Genomic DNA, 18,808 nt, shown 5'->3' on the forward strand with positions numbered 1-18,808 from the left:
TTTCAGATAAATTGAAATTTTTTCATAATCTAGAAATCTGGAATTCGCGCATCATGTTCGCTACATATGCTGCATTTTAATCACGATCGTGTCCTGTACACAACCCTGCAATTTATTTTTCTAATCATAATATTTAGATTCCTGTAAATAGCAATGTAATTGCGCATTTTGTCTGTCGAGAGACGTTTGTGCAAATATTCAAAACGGTAAATTAAACACCCTCACGTCGGACTACCCAGTTGATAGTTTATACACATACCGCACATCTCATGCACAATCTGAGAGAGTCTATTCAATATTGTTTTATTTACTTTGGTAACAAAGGTAAATAAATACGGTGTAAGCATATTTTTGAGTTACCAATAATTTGTCTGTAAGACTAATAAATGTTAAAATGCGCAATACGTTCCCAGCTTCCTATTTCCAGTGTGCAATTTGTGAAATCAGGATTATCATTGCGAACATAACTGTACACATGAGAATCAAATAACCAGTTTTACGAGAAATGTCCTATCTCATTGTTAGGTTTGGTCATGATTGGTTTTTACTGGTTACAACTGCAAATCCCTTCCGTTACCTGCGGACCAGTACGCCATCCATAGCGCAGTAGATACGTGTTTGTGATCTCGAACTCATATCGCAACTATGTACTTGAATGGGCTTCCAAACATGAACATTAATCTTCCGCAGGCTTAATAATAAATTACACAGAGCAGAACCGAAAACTTCTCAATGGGCATCAGATTGCCCTTATCAGTAGGGAAACTAACACGTCGGAGACGCTCATCATATTTCCACCAGCAGTCAATGTGACACTGTAGCTGTGAATCAGTCCTACGCGCTGTCCCTTAGACACGAGTTCATGGTCTGTCCACAAACAACAGGGGGCAGATAAGGTTGCGTCGTCGACCAGGCGAGTTCCAGCTCTATAGTGACTAGTCTTCGCGGGAACCTCCACAACCTATAGGTAGCCAGATCATTGTCAACATGCAGACGACGCAACGATTGCTAGTCCGTACGTAGACTTATCGCGCACGAACTTAAAACCAGACAGAATCTGATTACCGTCGTATATTTTTTTTCGGGGGGAAGTACTGTAAGATGATTAAACACATGTCTAATAGCTATAATGTACCAAACCCAAAACAAGCTAATCTTTATGGGAGTCGGCGAAAAATCGGATTGCGATTTTTATGTTCTCCAATGGTCTGTACGGAATGAGCTTTTAATTGGGACCATAACGTGTTATCTGCGGCTATGAATGGGTGACAATTTTTCTCCCTCCTAGCGGGCCCAGTATAAATTGTGTGCAGCCATTTTGCAACGGTTTCAGTTGGCTTCAAACGATCGTTCGGGTTGTGACAGAATATTCTCCAGCGGTTGGCGCAGCAATTCGGTTCAAGTTAGTGCGTTGATTTCAGCGGAAACATGGAAACCATCCGTCAATTTAGCAGGATGTCGCGTTCGTTCGGGATACCCGCCTGATTAAGGGTTAATCATCATCATTGGAGCAGATCGTTGACACGAGTGTGTGTGTTTGTGTGGTGTGAAATTCTCTCTCTCTCTCTTTCTCTCGTTCTTCTTGCTCGCTAGAGCTTTACTCGTGCTTGTGATCGGTGGAGAAAAACAAACGTGACAAGTTGATCGGCTTTGTTACTTTTGGGAATTGTGAAGGAAAGTGTAAACAAAGCCAGGATGAACCATGAAGCGGAAAAAGAGATTGCGTTCCACCAGCTGAGTGATGCTGCCATTATGGAGAGTATGCTGCGGGTGCGATTCGAGCACGCAAAGAACCAGAAAAAGGATTACTCGCATTTGTTCAGGTACGTTAAACAGATGCTGGACGATAATTGGAATGTGCGAATGAAAAGTTTCACGTTCAACGCTAGCAGAAACATGTTTAGGTAACTTACCGTTCCGGAATAAACAAGTTTAAGGCTTGAAAACATGTAAAGTGGTTTGCCTTTCATGAAGGACATACCTCTGCCTACGGTCAAATGGAAAGTGCCTGCTCCGAAGAACAAAATGTACTAACTATAGATAAAGGGCTGGGTTAACCGGTTTTGGCGTGCAACGTTTAGCTGTTTTGGGAAACTATCCGGTAATATACCGGAAATTAGGACAATTGTGTTTAAGTTTTTTAGTGTCAGAGAAGTTGGAACATAATCAATAGGATGATGAATTTTCTTTGAAATTGAATTTTCCGACATTTTGTTTAAATGTGTGCTTCAACTTCGCTCTTTGTTCTTGATGGCAGTTCTTACTTACTTAATAAACAATAAAGCGACTTTAAATTAGTTTCATTTGTCATGTAAATGGCAGTGCTGACAGAAAGTTTCCCTTAGTATCCAATATTAATTTATTACGCTGGTCGCTTATTCAGCTTGCTTGGATTAGTAATTTGTAAATTGTTATTTTATTAGTGTTAACGAGCACCTGGTTTTACTACCAGGTTCTCGTTAACACTAATAAAACTTTGTTTTTCAAGACGTAGAAAAATAACATTATATTTTTTTAACGAATTGGAGGATTAGTCGATCAAGGCAAATGCTTAAACAAATGTACATAAAATGTGGTACAACACGAAAATAGTTTAGTCGAATTTGTCATTGTGTACAGTTAGTAAACTTGAAACCAACTAAATGCAATAAAATAAGCGGGATATCTCGAGGGAAACGAACCAAACTTTTGATTCATCGCGCCGGGCTTGAATTGAATTTCGTTTTCTATCAAGTTCACACTGGGATGTCAATTTTTTTAAGCTCTGTTTGGCACAAAATCTTTAGCCTTGTATCGCTACAGGACATCTTTCGGCAATGGCATGAAGCTAAATCTGGTCAGATGAGCGTAGGGCCATAAAGCAACCTCAGAACTGGTAGTAGACGCTGTTTGAGGTATTCTTTCAAGTATACCGACCGTTGACTGTTCCGGTTGTCACGAACAGGGAGCTCCCAGTTCCTTCCTAATGGCACGGTGAAAGCGATTCGTATTTTCTAGGAACGTGCGCCAAATTTGTTTACGCCGCTGATATTCTTACGGCTCCATCTTAGCACTGGCTGCACAATTGCTAGTGAAACTTACTGTATGTAAACACTGAACTGAATTCACCTAAAATTTCAATAGAAATTACCTAATGGGAAATGGTTACAGCCATTTGAATGTGATGAAATTTGATTCCGTACACCCTTTAGCAATTTATCAACAACAATACCAGACCCAAAATAAGTATACCGCGCACTATAAAAATCTTAAAATAATATTTCTACGACCAAAGTGAAGTCGATTTTTGTGTGATTTTTTGAACCAACACAAATCACATGCATCATAACTTGACTTTATTGTTATGCTTCTTATTATTAAATGAATTAATTTGCGAACAACTCATAACAAATAATTAAACCGTACAAAACCGAATCAACTATTATTATTCACAAATCTGAGTTAAATTGAGATTTTAATACTAATGTTCACCCTCCTCGAGCTTCGATGACATCTCCTTGACATCATGGCATTGAAGTAGCCAATTATTCTAGGACCGTCACGTTGATTTTTACTCATATTTCTTGCATTGCTCTATTCAGCTGAACTGATGTATCGAATTGTCGTTCATTTGTAAATACACCCTTAAGCAAAATGTCCCAAATGTTGTCTAGTGGGTTTAGATCAAGGCAGATAGCAGGCTATCCCAAGGCGTCGATGTTTCATGATGCATGAAAACATTATCCTGCAGGAAAATCCTATTATTTGATCTTATTGCGTGACGTCATCCGATCATCAAATCTTCATCGCTTCATCAAATCTGTTTGGTCTTCAAGCATGCAGCGTTACCCGATCAGAAAGAAATAACAAAATTATTACAGACTGAGTCACTTTGTTATGATAACAAGTTGTGTTATAACTTTGGTCTCGTTAGTTGGTAAAATAACAGAAAACATAACAGAAATTATTCTAGTATATATCAAAAATATGACAACCTGTGATAGGCTTCTATCAGAATTATAACAAATTTTGTTAGGTTCTCCCACGGCCAACATAGCTTTTATTACCTATTGTATAGTATCAACGAATTTAGCGTGCATGTCTAAAAATAGAATAGAATAGAAAAATATAGCATACATTAAGGCGTTTTTCGCTTGAAAGCAAAAAGCTTTATGTTGCAAAAGCTTTTTTTTATAGTTTTGTCAAATGATTGCATACATGCTGGCTGATTGTTATTATGAATATATGACACGCTGATTGATATTTGTGGATGATATATAGCGATTTGAACCTGGGTATTCTGAGTTTTATGCAGATGTTTCCTGCATGAACCAACGACATTGCTTTCGACCGATGTTTAATGTTAGCATAATATTCTACGCATTCGTCAAGGGCAAAACGATTATAGATGCATCTTGTTTCCAGAACGCACACATTGAACTTTGCCAAAGCCTAAGGACTGTTTGTTTTCCTTGTATCGTACGCTTTGTTTTCATACAGTTTTGCTCACTACTACAGCTGCCTATATTACGATAGACTGAATAGCTTTATAATATCATTTCAGATTAGGAAAGTGGGGCTATTTTTAGATTCTGAATAGTGCGCCTTGGTACTTCTCTTGTACGTTTACATGTTTTAAACGATTTTTAGAAATAATGTCGATGCGATATGGTAACATTGAGCGGATAGTTTACCTACATTATTTTACGGAGAATACTACAAATGTTACTTATGATTCCGAATAGATTCAAGGAAACAAATACCAAACTTTTGAGGTTCGCATTTTGAGATTTCAAGTAAAGTCGCTTTCGGGGTTTTGTTATTGGCATTTTTAATATGAGAAAGATTAAGCAAACTAGTACAATTATCTCACACCTAATAAATTCCCATAAATGCATTTTTTTTACAATAGTTCAATCTATCAACTGAAAATTCGAGGAATTGTTGAAGATTCTTCTGTGTGACGAATTTTAGAATATTTCATGTTTTCTAAAATACATTTTCTTTTCCAAATTTTATTTAATTTTAAGGAGTAAATTATTCATTATTTTTACATTAAAGCCTACAGCTATTTCAAGCATTATCTAAAACACATATTTAAATTGTAACAGCGAACAATAATACCAGCTGGGATATGTATATATTCAGAGATTTCTAGGCCATTTTGAAATATTGATAGCTCTATGCAGCATGCTCACAAATATTAATCTTTCAACAATTTGAACAAAATGAATCAAGTATCTTGAATATTTCGAAAATTTGTTAGCTCGATGATTTTTTTAAGACAAACGAAGCGTGATTTTTTTAAGACGAATCGAATACAACGGAAACATTAGTACATATGCGCATTCAAAACAATTGTCAGTTCAACCGTAAAATGTCAAACTTATCTTAAGCGGAATGAAAAGACACAACAATCTCAGCCTCAAACATTTTTGTGCGGGGGAAATTGCAATACTTTGGTAATTCGGAGAACGCACAAAATCAGACATCCACAAACTGGACAAGTTTCGGTTGTTTATCAAAATCCCACATAAATTGGGGAAATCGGACTGCAGATCCTCAAAGATCCTCAAATTTCATAACGGTATTGTGGAAATCAGTATATATCAAACAATTTCTTGAGTTCTGACAATTCGTTTTCGCAATATGCACAATTAATTAAAAGAAAATTAATTATATAATCATTTGACTAAACCATAATAAATAGTTTAAAAAATGCTTTTTTATTTGAATCCGCGTTTCTTTATTTCATCTGGAGTGCTTGATACTTCCTGCATCTTCTTTAAAATAAGTTTTATTTGAAAATTATTATCTTTAGAATAGCTTGATAACTTTACGATTCCAAAACTTTTTGAATAAAGGTTTCAAAATTGAAATCATAAGCCCCATATTCGAAATTGCGTGTCAGAAAATAGGTAATCTCTTAATCAAAATGCAACCAAGTAAGTTAAACACCTTACTTTCGAATTTTCCGACCACTTGCATCTAAAACTTATCTATTCTCAAAATCGTGGAACTTTGAATATCCATGCGGAAAACGCAAATATTAGTAAAACAATAAAAACTTCGAAAATTTGCTTTAAAAAGTTGAATAACGACGCATAAAAAGAGGCTTCAGCGTATTAGCAAATAGACGGTCATCTGTGTAATATAACAATCATTCACAGTTGATTGATTGATTTGTTTATGGAGGCTTTAACCAACTGGTCATTTGCCCACTTTACCGTTTACAGTTAGCATTCAAAGATAATTGTGAAAGAATATGTAATGTATTATAACATCGTCGTTATATGCGTACATTAATATCATATTAGCAGTTCAATGCTATCACCAGAAGATATAATCTTGATATAAGTTTCCTTGCCTTGCTGATTGCGATATCACAAAGATAACACAGTGCGTAATAAATATCAACATGAGATATAAATTTGATAGCTTTCTGTTATGTCGTTCTGATCGGGTAATGCATCCGGGAACATTAGCAACAGTTTACCGCCCATAAAACGCAAAAGAGTTCCATATGGATTTTTGTCGAAAATGATATATCTGTTGGATTGTATCCTGTATCACCACTGAATCAAAAGTCACAAATAAAATTGCCAGGTTTGTTTAGAAAATATAAAAAAATGCCAAAAAATGGTTGTCCCATCCATAAGGCTCAATGAAAATGTAAATCTTGAACAACGTTTTTCTCGGCTGGCTGTTTTCCAATATGGAACTCTTATTTTTTTTGTTTGTTTTTATTTACGTGATTTTGAGTAAAGTTTCATTCGTCACGTATGGGACTCTTATGCTTTTATGGGCAGTACATATGCTGCGGAAACTTCGAATGGTACTGCTCGTCTCTCCAATAATGAAAACTTTCGTGCGGATTATCAGATCATTTCAAAGATGATCTTTGGATTGATCTGGGGGAATTTGAGGAATCGACCCAAGTAGCAATTGCAACTTGTTGAAAGTTTTAAATGTTGCACAACTGCTAAACAATATTTTTTATTGTTGGATATATTTGAAAAGAATTTCCACGGGTTTTTAAACTGATTGTGCAACTATGTAACTATAGAGCTGGCCAATAGTGTTAAGTATGCAATCATCAATAACAGTTGTGAAACTAAACAGAAACTTTGTTAACTTGCACAAACAGTCTAACAAGTTGCAAATGCCTCTTTGTTTGCCATTCCACCCTAAAACAAAACTGTCCAACTACCCAGTGTTCGACAAATGGCACAGCTATTGTTTTCATTATTTTGCTGCAATTCGGAACATGTTGCACAACATACAAACAAAGTGCGCTTTTTCCATAACATAGTTGTTACCAAGAGAGTTACAGATACTGTACAGTAACAAAGCGTGTTACTTGGGCGACTCTCGACGCAGAGTTGAAGGGTAAACTGACAATTTATTATCAGAACGTCGGAGGCCTACGCACAAAAGTTCTCCTAGCAATCTCTTCTTCCCATTACGACATAAATGTTCACACCAAGGTCTAGTTAGATGATAGAATTCATTCTCGTCAGTTTTATGGCGCTACATATGCTGTTTACAGAAACGATCGCAATTTTGTGCACAGCTGTAAATCACATGGAGAAGGCGTACTCATCGCCGTATCTACTGCATTGAATAGTTTCGTCGATCCCCGCTAGTAAAGTATGTTCGCCACCATCCGCCTCTACATTTTACACTCCAGGATAGACCTGTGCGCCGCCGCGCCACGCCGCCGCCGCCGGTAATTTTTAACGTACGCCGACGCCGAACGGTAGATCGGCGGCGCGCCGCCGATGCATTTTTCCCGCGCCGACAATTCGCGAACTCTAAAATTGTTGACTCATAATTTTATCCACAAATCTAAGAACATTGTCCTTGGGTCGAATATACGACGTTAACTGATTGATGATTTATCACATCTTGATCATTATTTGGTATTACTGGTCGTCAATTGGATTACAAAATTAAAATAATCTTGATATTTTCTCGAAAACCATTACACGACACTCGTTATATAATTCAAAGATCCATTCTTGCTTCGTCAACTGGTTATGATTGTGAGCATATAAGTTTCAATTCACCATTCGTGTGCGTGAAATGGTCCACAAATTAAAAAAAAACTTCCACTTTCAAGATATATGTGCCTGAAATTTACGATTATGTCCCTGATCCTAATCTTTGCACGTAATCAGTTTCACTGGAACGCAGTGTATTATTCATTGATTTTTTAACCGATTCTTAATTCCTAATATGCTACACACGATTCACCTGTCGAGTTCGTGAAACTGTTCATGATGTAATTCATGAAGTAATTAATTTTCCACATAATCTTATTATACTTACGTAAACAATTACAAGGAACTCATGGATTATTCGCTCTGCTTTTTGGTTTTGAAATTTCTATGTGAGCTATTGTGTACAACTGCTAGCAACCAGTCTCATAGGCACGAGCATTAGATACAAAGACATTACTAGGACCTGTAACCCTATTATTCCTTTGTTAAAATTCAGAGAAATGTTCGGAATTAAATGAAACTGAACAAAATACATTACCTAGCCACAATTCATGTCCGTGAAACAATTTAGAAAACTATAAGACACGTGACTCTGTGTAAAAAATCCAACGGTAAGCTCAAGACTAAAATATCACGATAACACGACGAGAATTTACGAAAATCGTTGCACGTCGTTTAATTCTTGACTGTTTTAGTCAATAAAGTTAATACAAATCAATATTTCATCGAGTTATGAATTAGAATCATAAAAATATTAAACATATTCAGACACAACCACCTACTAAACATTTCAGTATAATGTTTTTTTTACGTGAACTAGTTTTGTGAAAACACAACATTTATTTTCAATACGAGGTTTATTTATAATTGATTGAATCGTCACCTATTTTAAATTTTTTTTCCCGAAAAATAGTTGAGCAAAGTGATCTTGACTTTTCGCGACGCTGGTGCACAGATGTGGCGATGCAGAGGGTAAGATGTCTAGTCTCATAAATTATTCATCGTGTGATCTAGCCCCACTCAAGAAAGATTTTCAGTGTCAGTTGCACCGGCCCGGTATCACAGACAAATAAGACGTAACAAGAGATGAATTTTCATCACTCGTAGAAAAAACGGTCGATTTCAATTACAAATCGGTGGCGTTAGTGAGATTTTGGCACAGAGCTAATTGCGTTACTTAGTTTCCGCACTCACCCGAAAACGTTACGGTCTTTTTAATCTCATGCAAACCAAAACAAACAATATGGGCAGGAAATGAAAAATTCATTCTTGTCGAAGTGTCCAAGGTGGGAGTTGTTCACAACCATTTCTTAAGTTACAACACGATGCCGATCGGTGAGTAAGCACATAACAGGACGTTAGTAATTTAATTGATTCGGTGTATCGAATGTATGCAATGGATTAGAATTCGTTGGTCCCCGGAACTGCTGGAGAAATTGGCGGGGTGCAGGTGCTAGAAAAACTAGAGAACGCTCAGACCATTTTCAATCAGACTTGTTTAGTGATCAGTTTCAACCTAACAGGAGCTAGCACGTCAAGTCGTGGAATGATTATGATTGATAGTAACTGTATATTTAGGTTTCGTCAGGGTGTAGATCTGTATTATTCCAGCAAATCGAGCATACTTTGCACTCAAGATAGAAGCAGACCGTACGTTGTAAGAAAATGTAGTGCCAGAGAATCGTATTCCTTATCATTGGCGATTTTGTACTTACAAGAAGTAAAAGTAAACACCAGCCTGGAAAATGAAGTAATGTGTCTACCTTGAAAGGTGTCCTTACACGATCATTAAAAGTGACATTTCTGCGCAGTAATGCCAATAATAACGCCTCGTGTTAGGGTTCCTGATATCTGCGGGATTCTAAAAGAGCGACGGTAAACAACCCAGGGACAACTTGACAGATAATTCTTGTTTCATATATGCACCACCGATTTGGTGGTGGCGCTAGTATGCCTTCTCTGTATGAGTACCACGAACAACGAAACGAAAAAGTTTCAAGAGAAAAGCGTGTTTCGTTACGTATGTTATGAACGCCGTCAATGCGGCTAGAACAACATTTAGAAAAAGCTTATACCAAAATGTTAATAAAGAAAACTATTATTAGAGAATAAATTTATCCCTAACTGAAAACCGTCAGCAAAGTTACATAAATCTTATTATATATTTAGCTGGAAGTCGTTGTTTTTAACAACCGGCTCTCTTCCCTCCTAAACATGTTTTGGTTTTCTTGTTGTGTGAAGTTTGAAACCGTTAAATCATTGGTGCTTTTTATCTCGAGAAATGTAAATGAAAAACATTTTGGCCAATGAAAGTACATCACCACCATTCGTTTTGAATAGAATTTGTGTTTTATTAGAATTCTAGCAGCAAAAAGAAATGGTAGAAATGGTATAAATGCTTTAATTGATTATTTTCCACAGATATGGAAAATAATAAATGGGATGCGCCTTTTTCAAATTTCGCTCCATTCGAGCCGCCATGACATCACCAAATCACCCCAAAATTTGCTTATGAATTCAATATATGGGAGCTGTCAATTGTCCCCGGGCTTACGGTAAAGATGACTAAATAGAAACAAAAAACAATGAAACGACAACAACAATTAATTTCCTCAAACAAAACAAAAAATGTTTTACCGTTGCTTAATTTCCCAAATATAGAACAATAAATAATTATTTTGGGTTATTGAAATACAGTCGTTACTCTGCATTCTTCAAATTTGTCCATTGCAATCATTATTTCATGCGAGGTCGTAGTATGCGACATCGCCAATTTTTCTATTTCGTTCTTCAAATTTTACAACTGTAAAAATAGTTCCACCTTTCATTTATTATCTTGCATTTGGCAAGCAGGGTGGTCACTATTGGAGCATCAGTTGAAAAAAAAAATTGATATTGTTGCGAGAATTACATTTTGTGCAATGTGTTCAACAGATGTCGCTAGTACATCGTGGGCGATGATTTTTTAGATTTTCTTCAAACTGTAACGTTTGTTTGTATGTGTTGTGAAGTCTGTTACAATAGCAACCGAAAATTTGGGAAAGGAATTGTACTGTTAAGAATTTTTTTTAGTTACCTAGGCGTCAATATTCGTCACGCCGACACACGCCGGCGCGCCGCCGCCGATAGGGTCCAACGGCGTGACGCCGCCAACGCCGCCGCCGCCGGCCAAAAATGTCGCTTACGCCGCCGCCGATTAAAAATGCATCGGCGCACACCTCTACTCCAGGACGTACCGCCTATGAACTTTTCGAGTCACGCGCCCACCGTGTGTTACAATTATAAGTGGGCCGACTATAGCAGCATTCTAAATATTTTACAAAGCATTAACTGGGATTCTGTGCTAAGCAAGGATGATATGAACTCCGCTGCTGAAACGTTCTGCCATATAATGAGCTACCTTATCGATCGTCATGTCCCAAAGTGTAATCAACGAAGTGATCAATCCCCCTGGCAGACAGCCGAGCTACGTCAGCTAAAAGTTTTTCGAACTATCAACGAAAATGCAACGTAAGCTTAAGTCGGATCTTAAATCGTTTTGGAGATACGTCAATGAGCAGCGGAAAGAAACCGGCTTGCCTTCTACAATGTTTTTGAATGGTGAAGCTGGGCATGATTCATAAGCCATATGAAAATTGTTCGCCTCTAAATTTGCGAGTGTGTTCGTCAGTGAGACACTGTCCTCGCAGCAGATTGACGTTGCAGCTAGCGGCGTGGCCCAACTCGAACGGTCAGCGAGTGAGATTCGTGTGGAGCACTCGGATATTGTATCAGCAGCATCCAAGCTTAAAGCATCGTCATTTCCCGGGTTAGATGGTGTCCCTGCTGTGTTTTTGAAAAAGTGTATATCTGGTGGAACAACTCTGTCAACTATGCAAAATGTCACTGACATCCGCGATTTTTCCTCAATTGTGGAAAGCAGCTTTCATCTTTCCTGTCCACAAAAAAGGTGATAAGAGGAACATTGAAAATTATCGAGGAATTTCTGCGCTCTGTGCCATTTCCAAGCTCTTTGAGTTAGTCGTGGTGGAGTCAGTGTTTTTTCACTGTAAGGAATATATTTCTAAAGACCAACACGGATTCATGCCGAATCGATCGACGTCGACGAATCTACTATCTCTAACCTCTTTTGTGTCCGAAGGGTTCGATGCGAATCAACAAACTGATGTTATATATACTGACTTATCTGCAGCTTTCGACAAAATCAATCACGATATCGCAATCGTTAAATTGGAAAAACTTGGCTTCAGTGGATCACTCCTGCGATGGTTCCAATCGTATCTCGTTGGCCGTCAAATCAGTGTGAACATAGGTGATGCATTCTCCAAAGTGTTCTCCGCAACGTCTGGTATTCCGCAAGGAAGTCATCTCGGACCATTTATATTCACTCTCTATTTCAACGATGTAAACTATCAGCCGAAAGGGCCACGGTTGTCGTATGCAGATGACTTAAAAATTTTCAACAGAATTAAGAGCCGAACGGACGCATTTTATTTGCAGCACCAATTTGACACTTTCAGCAGATGGTGTGAAAACAACCGAATGATTCTGAATCCGGCGAAATGTTCTGTGATATCGTTCTCCAGAAAAAAAGATCCCATTGAGTTTGAATATAACTTGTCTGGAGCTCTTGTTTCCCGGGTGCGCTGCGCTAAGGATCTTGGAGTGCTGTTAGATTCGAAACTTACATTTAGGAATCACATTTCGTATGTTGTTGCTAAAGCATCGCGAAGCCTGGGATTCATTTTCCGTACGGCTAAATCCTTTACAGACATTTATTGTTTCAAAAGCCTCTACTGCTCTTTAGTGCGCTCCACGCTGGAGTATTGTTCGGCAGTCTGGAACCCGAATTACATGAACAGCAGCGATCGAATTGAAGGCGTTCAACGAAAATTTATACGGTATGCTCTTCAACGCCTGCCTTGGCGCGATCCTGTTCGTCTACCAAGTCGGTGTCAACTCATCCAGCTCGATACCCTTCAGCGTCGTAGAGAAACTGCAAGAGCCTTATTCATCTCTGATCTTCTGTCAGGACGCATCGATTCTCCACACTGATAGAATATATTCGTAAATCGCTATGCATTAGTTTCGTACAGATAATTTTCTTAAATATACGAATTTTTCGTACATATAATGAAGCGTTCGTAGTTCTATTGAAACACATTTATTTTTTATTGCGAGTTTTTCGTGAAAACCATGAAACGACTTTCGTTGGCTTATTACGAAACAGCTTCGTTCGCCAAACCAATTGTTCGCTGCTATATACGAATATCTTTATAATATTTACGAGTAGCATCCGTCGAACCGTCAACGTCAACAGAGCTTCAATAGAGGTAGAATATGGAGTCATTGTTGCTATACGTCAGATAATTGTTGATGTTCACGAGGGTCTCGATCTGGCTATTTAGTAGCCGTATCCGTGTCCGTCGGTTTCCGCTTCTGGTTGATCCAGAATCTGGAGCAGTATGGATTCAGTTGAGTCATCGCTCGATGGTTTTGCATGAATAATTTTGAGTTTTTCTCTGCCGGAGCAATGTAAAAGAATATGCTATTAAATACGGAAACTTCTCTTAGATGAACGAAATGAATTCATGCGACTAACGAGATTGTTCGTAATATACATAGACGTTTATTAAAATAAACAAAACATTTCGTTTCATTCACGAAAATTAATGTCGTCTTCAACGACAGCATTCGTGCAATGTACACTAAATAAGTAAAACTCACGAAAACTCATATCACAATAAAATCCATTGTGGCAGATCTGTTTTTTTAACTAAAAAAATCGGTGTTGTCGATCCCAAAAGATCGAATGAAAAAATAAGAAGATAATAAATACGAAAACTTTTCTAAGATGAACGAAATGAATTCATGCCAACCAACGAAGTCGTTCGTAATATACACAAACATTTATTGAAATAAACGAATGATTTCATTTCATTCACGAAAAATAATGTCGTTATCAACGATAACATTCGTGCAGTATACATTAAACGTGTTAAATTTACGAAAGATTTCGTTCACCAAGCGGCCATTCTTGTTCATGAAATGAAGGAAACGTACTATTTAGAATGCACGAAAATACTTCGTTGCAGAAAACGACGAATGAATTCGTGTATTGAATGATCGGTTTCATTATATTTATGAATTTATATTATCAGTGCAGATTTACTAGAGCGAGTCAACATACGAGCAAGGTCCAGAATGTTACGCGGAAACGTTCTTCTGAGAGTGCCGTTTCGACGAACTATTCAAACAGCTAATACCGCTATTACGGGACTACAACGCCTCTTCAATCGTGTGTCGCACCTGTTCGACTTTCATTTGTCTCGGATATCATTAAGAAATCGATTCCTGCAGTTTTTAGATGTAATTAGTTTAAGTTTCCATCATTGGGGCCGAGTGCGGCCTGTTGATCTGCGCGATAAATAAATAAATTAACAGCGACGTTAAAATTGGTATTAAAAGTCTAATTCTATTTCGGTGATCACACAATTTTGAAACCTAGGAAAAATAAAAATACTAACATTTGAAACAAAGGTTTTGTCCGGCCTCCGGCCACTGTGCGTTACCCTGTTACGTTGCAAAAAAATTAGGAGTTCCTCCTCACTCCCCCTTATTAAATCAACAATATTATTGACTCAAAACCTTGACTTAGTGAAGTTCTAAGATGCATCAAATTTGAATTTGCAGGTATGGATAAAACATTGGATTTTTCATTAATTGAAACCTAAAAAGGTACCCGAGTACCCCGCCGGACACATAACGGTAAAAATTGGATAGTTTTAGTTTAAAATCTTTCGTAAAATAGCCAGCTCTAATGAAATTCATTTCTGAAATCACAGTATCTATCTTCACTTCAAAAATATGTTGCTCTTTCAATTTAAAACCGATTTGAGCACAATTACTTTCATTTTAAAGGGCATTCAAAGAACTTTAATGATCATTTCAACATGTTCGCCAAATTTGTTTCGAACTGAGAGTTTTATTTTTACAGATATATCATAAGTAGGTTGATAGCAAATTCTTTATTCACAAAATGTATTCTGTATAATCAGGTGAAACAATTCGGAACGGTCACTTATGATGCATTGTATGGGAAATTATATCTACTTTTCGACTTTCAAAGATTCGTTTTGCCCTTTTTACCCCGAGGGGTGAAAAATCGAGAATTTTAAATGTTGCTGATATGGAGGAGCATGGTGATTAGTGCAAAATAACCACTGAATACAACATAAACAAACACTTTATGTAGAGATTGAAAGTAGTTTTATCCAATTATTATGTCATAAATTCATCAGAATTATAACTAACAATTTCGAAGTTATTCAAAACGATCACGCTTTTCGCGTTTTAAACTGTGCTGTTGTACCGGAAAATGCCTGAACATGGCTTACCGACAAACTGAATAGGTTGAGTGAAAAACAAACTGCAGAATATCCAAAGAGATATTCGACTCTTTTGTGACGATAGATGCATTTAAGTAGAGCGATGCACTTCCGGATTTTTGTTGATTGCTTAAAAGTACGGCGCCAAGATCTGGAGTGCAAAGGAGATCTCATATGATTCTTGACTTCCAGACAACATTGGAGTCGATCGTAGAACAGAAGAATAGAGGTTGTAACTTTTAAAAGCAGCTGGAAAAATCGGACAGACTATAAATTATAACAAAATATGGTAGTTGATAGAATAGATAACCGCCTGGACAGTGTTGGTTCCTAGGTAAAAATTAACCGTAACGAGCTGTTGATGAGATTATATATCTTGGGATACCCGCAATATTAGTAACATGTGAAAACGAAGATAGCCATGAGATAAAAAGTGGTTTGCGGATGTAAATAGGATTTTCTAGAATAGACGCGTGCAAATCATTTTCGTTCGAAATTGGAACAAACAAATCGTCATACCAACGAAAAGATAATTCAAAATTCTCTATCTACATGAATATTAGAAACTTGTGTGCGACGTGTTACCAGGAAACTACATAATTCACTCGCTCACTGAATTCCCAGCTGTACTTGTATCATGCAAAAATAATGCGCTTGGGTCAGACAGAATCAAAATCAATTTTTGAAGAATCTGCCTGATCTAGCAAAGAGTCGATAATTGAACTTGTACTTATAGTAGAGCATTAGTCGACAAGACTGAAGACGTGTGTCAGTAATTGTTATTCATAAACCTGGATAACCAGCTTTCGATCACAATTCGTATCGGCCGATTGGATGAATAAATAAATAAATAAATGAATCATTGTCAAAAAATGCTCAAGTAGCATACGCTTGAAAGAGCAACTGGTTTTTCTGTATTCTTGGTCAATGTGAGGGCTTACGATTCTGTAGCTGTTGCTATCTCGGATAAAATTCACTGTTAACTCAAACCAAGTTTTTGTATAAATTGTTGTCAGAAAAGTACATTACCTATTCTCATATCGATTCCGAATCTTCTTGAAGCGGCTGTTTCCGCAGGGATCTTGTTTAAGCCCCCTTCCTAATAACTTCTACCTCAATGGCCTTGACAAATATCTTGACAACTCATGAATTGAATAGAAGTGGCAAATTATGGTGTAGCTTCCGTTATAGAGCTACAGATTTGCAAAAAACCATTGCATGGTATCATTTGCAGTCTATTAATTCCGGTGTCGAGTTCTTCAAGAACGAAATCGAGCTGGTTTTCAGTGAAACGTGATCTAGCCCAACTTCAGCTTCTAGTAGTGGATAGAATGATCGCAGGAGTTTCGCGAGCTTAATTACATGAAGGGTGCTTCGACTCTAATTGGGATAAAAGAAGATACATAAGGTATAGAGAGCCTTAATACCATCAAGGGATTAATTTTGTTCGTACATTAATTTGGTCTTGGTAGGGTGTTCACCAGAGAACCAGAGAAACGAAGGTTGTATGAAATAATGATACTCTCTGTAACTGAGCACGGGAACTACTTTTTCCATTCTGCCACAATGTATTTTAGTCGCGTATGTAAGATATTAATGCTTTTCTGTATGTTCCTCTACGATTCAGAACACACGTTCTTCATAGAAAACACTTCCATGAAAGAGGATATTCGTGAAATTCCGGATCATCTACGTTCACGGGAAAACTACTAGCTTCGATATCTCAAATAACAAGATATGAACAATTCCGTCAATGATTCTAGTTCTGTGTATGTCATAGAAATAGTTAATGGAATGGATGTTACATTTGACTATCCCTAAAGCATCATCGAAGTATGGTTGGAGGAGTTGAAAACAGGTTGAACGCGTGATGTTCAGGCTCAGGTCTAATCACTGTACACACTAGGCACATCTCTTTCATATCGGGTATAGGGTTGTGGTACCGGTAATACCCGTACCGAAAATCCCGGTAATACCGACCCATTTTTGGTACCGTAATACCGGTACTGAACAAAAGCCAGTACCGGTATTTTCGGTACTATACAATTTTTTATGACAAATATGTTAACTCTGTTTCAAAATATCGGTCTGCAAGTTAACGTTTAATTATATTAATTTACCTTCTAGATAAATCGTTGAGATAACACCTTTGTGTGGGAATGAGGTGGGGCCATCATCATAATAATTCTAGAAGTTAAAGTTTTATTAGCGACATTCTGTTGGTTTCCATTATTCACTGTGTGGCGCGTAATAAGACTATGGTCTAAGTCATGTCTGTATTTGGTTTGCTCTTAAACCTTTATCTATAAAAGAACGAACAGCGATTTAGTAGCTAACAGTTTTAGACTTGGTGAACTGCTTCAAATAGGGTGATTTGTAATTATTGGCGATCGGAAAATTCAGCAAAACTCCATAGTTTACAGGAAAGCAAGGAGCCTTGATATGCATTAGATAATAGTAGGCAAACGACATAAAGGTCGGAACCAATTTTCAGAAAAGCAAGGTAGGAAATGCGATTAACCTGCTCGGATTTACTGCCATTCTCGCTTTGATTTACTGTTGTTAATAGGGTTTCATACATTTACCATCTGTTCAAATCGACGAAAGTCGCACCACTTAGCAGTTATTGATTTCAAAGTGGCCTAGATTTCGAAATAAAAGAAGGTGCCCTATATGAAAAATATCTTCTGTGAAATAAATCTTGCAATTCCGAAGCAATTAAAAACAATAAACATGTTTTTTGATAAGCACAAATCAATCATCTGAGAATAAGATCATCAGTTTGAGCATTCAATTTCAGTTTCAAGCTTTTTACGATTTTTTTTAAAAAAATATTCGAGTACCGGTACTTTACCGGTACTACCGGTACTGAGGGCTTCAGTACCGTAGTACCGGTTCTCGCCAAAAAGGGTCGGTACTGCGAACCCTAATCGGGTAAACTGATAGAAACCTACGCGTGTGTGACAGGCGTTAACAAGACATCGAGCACGTTGTTAGGACGTGTTCAAAGTGTCATGGTGCCAGGTCCCTGTCAGAAGATTGCTTAAGATTTTTTTGATATATCTTGGCCAGCCGGTATCTGCCAATCGACAACTTTTCCTCGCATATACCAGCTATCGAGTTTAACTCAACTCAGTTCCTTTAGCACGCTTGCATGCTTTTTTCGGGCCGATAAAAAATACTGTTCTCTCTGCTCGCCAGCCAAGTTTTATACTACAAAGTCGGTGTCTGTTCTTTTATATGTAAAGAAAAATGCGTAAATGTAAGAAAGAAGTGTTTTTTTTTCAATTATTCATGAGAATACAAAGAATCATAAGATCTTTGCCATAATTATGTTGTTTCATAACTTGGTTCCAGTGAAAACAGAAAAACTGATTCATGTTCCAAAAATAAGTCCCCGCTATAAAAGATTTAGGCATCTGTCTGGATCACAAATTA

At 37.3% G+C, this 18,808-nt stretch overlaps 1 protein-coding gene across 2 annotated transcripts in view; it reads left to right on the plus strand.

Moving 5' to 3' along the window:
- Nucleotides 1-1,319: 1,319 nt before the first annotated feature.
- The window catches only part of LOC131689220 (proton-associated sugar transporter A-like), a 32,435-nt gene continuing 14,946 nt past the window's right edge, over nt 1,320-18,808 (plus strand). For both annotated transcript variants that reach the window (XR_009305361.1, XM_058974160.1), the window contains exon 1: nt 1,320-1,823. Coding sequence is in view for 1 of the 2 variants with exons in the window: in XM_058974160.1 (XP_058830143.1) it covers nt 1,696-1,823 (128 nt within the window). In the remaining variant the exon portion in view is untranslated. The remainder of the gene's footprint in view (nt 1,824-18,808) is intronic.

The sequence above is a fragment of the Topomyia yanbarensis genome, chromosome 3 (assembly GCF_030247195.1).
Source record: "Topomyia yanbarensis strain Yona2022 chromosome 3, ASM3024719v1, whole genome shotgun sequence".
Lineage (NCBI taxonomy): Eukaryota > Metazoa > Arthropoda > Insecta > Diptera > Culicidae > Topomyia > Topomyia yanbarensis.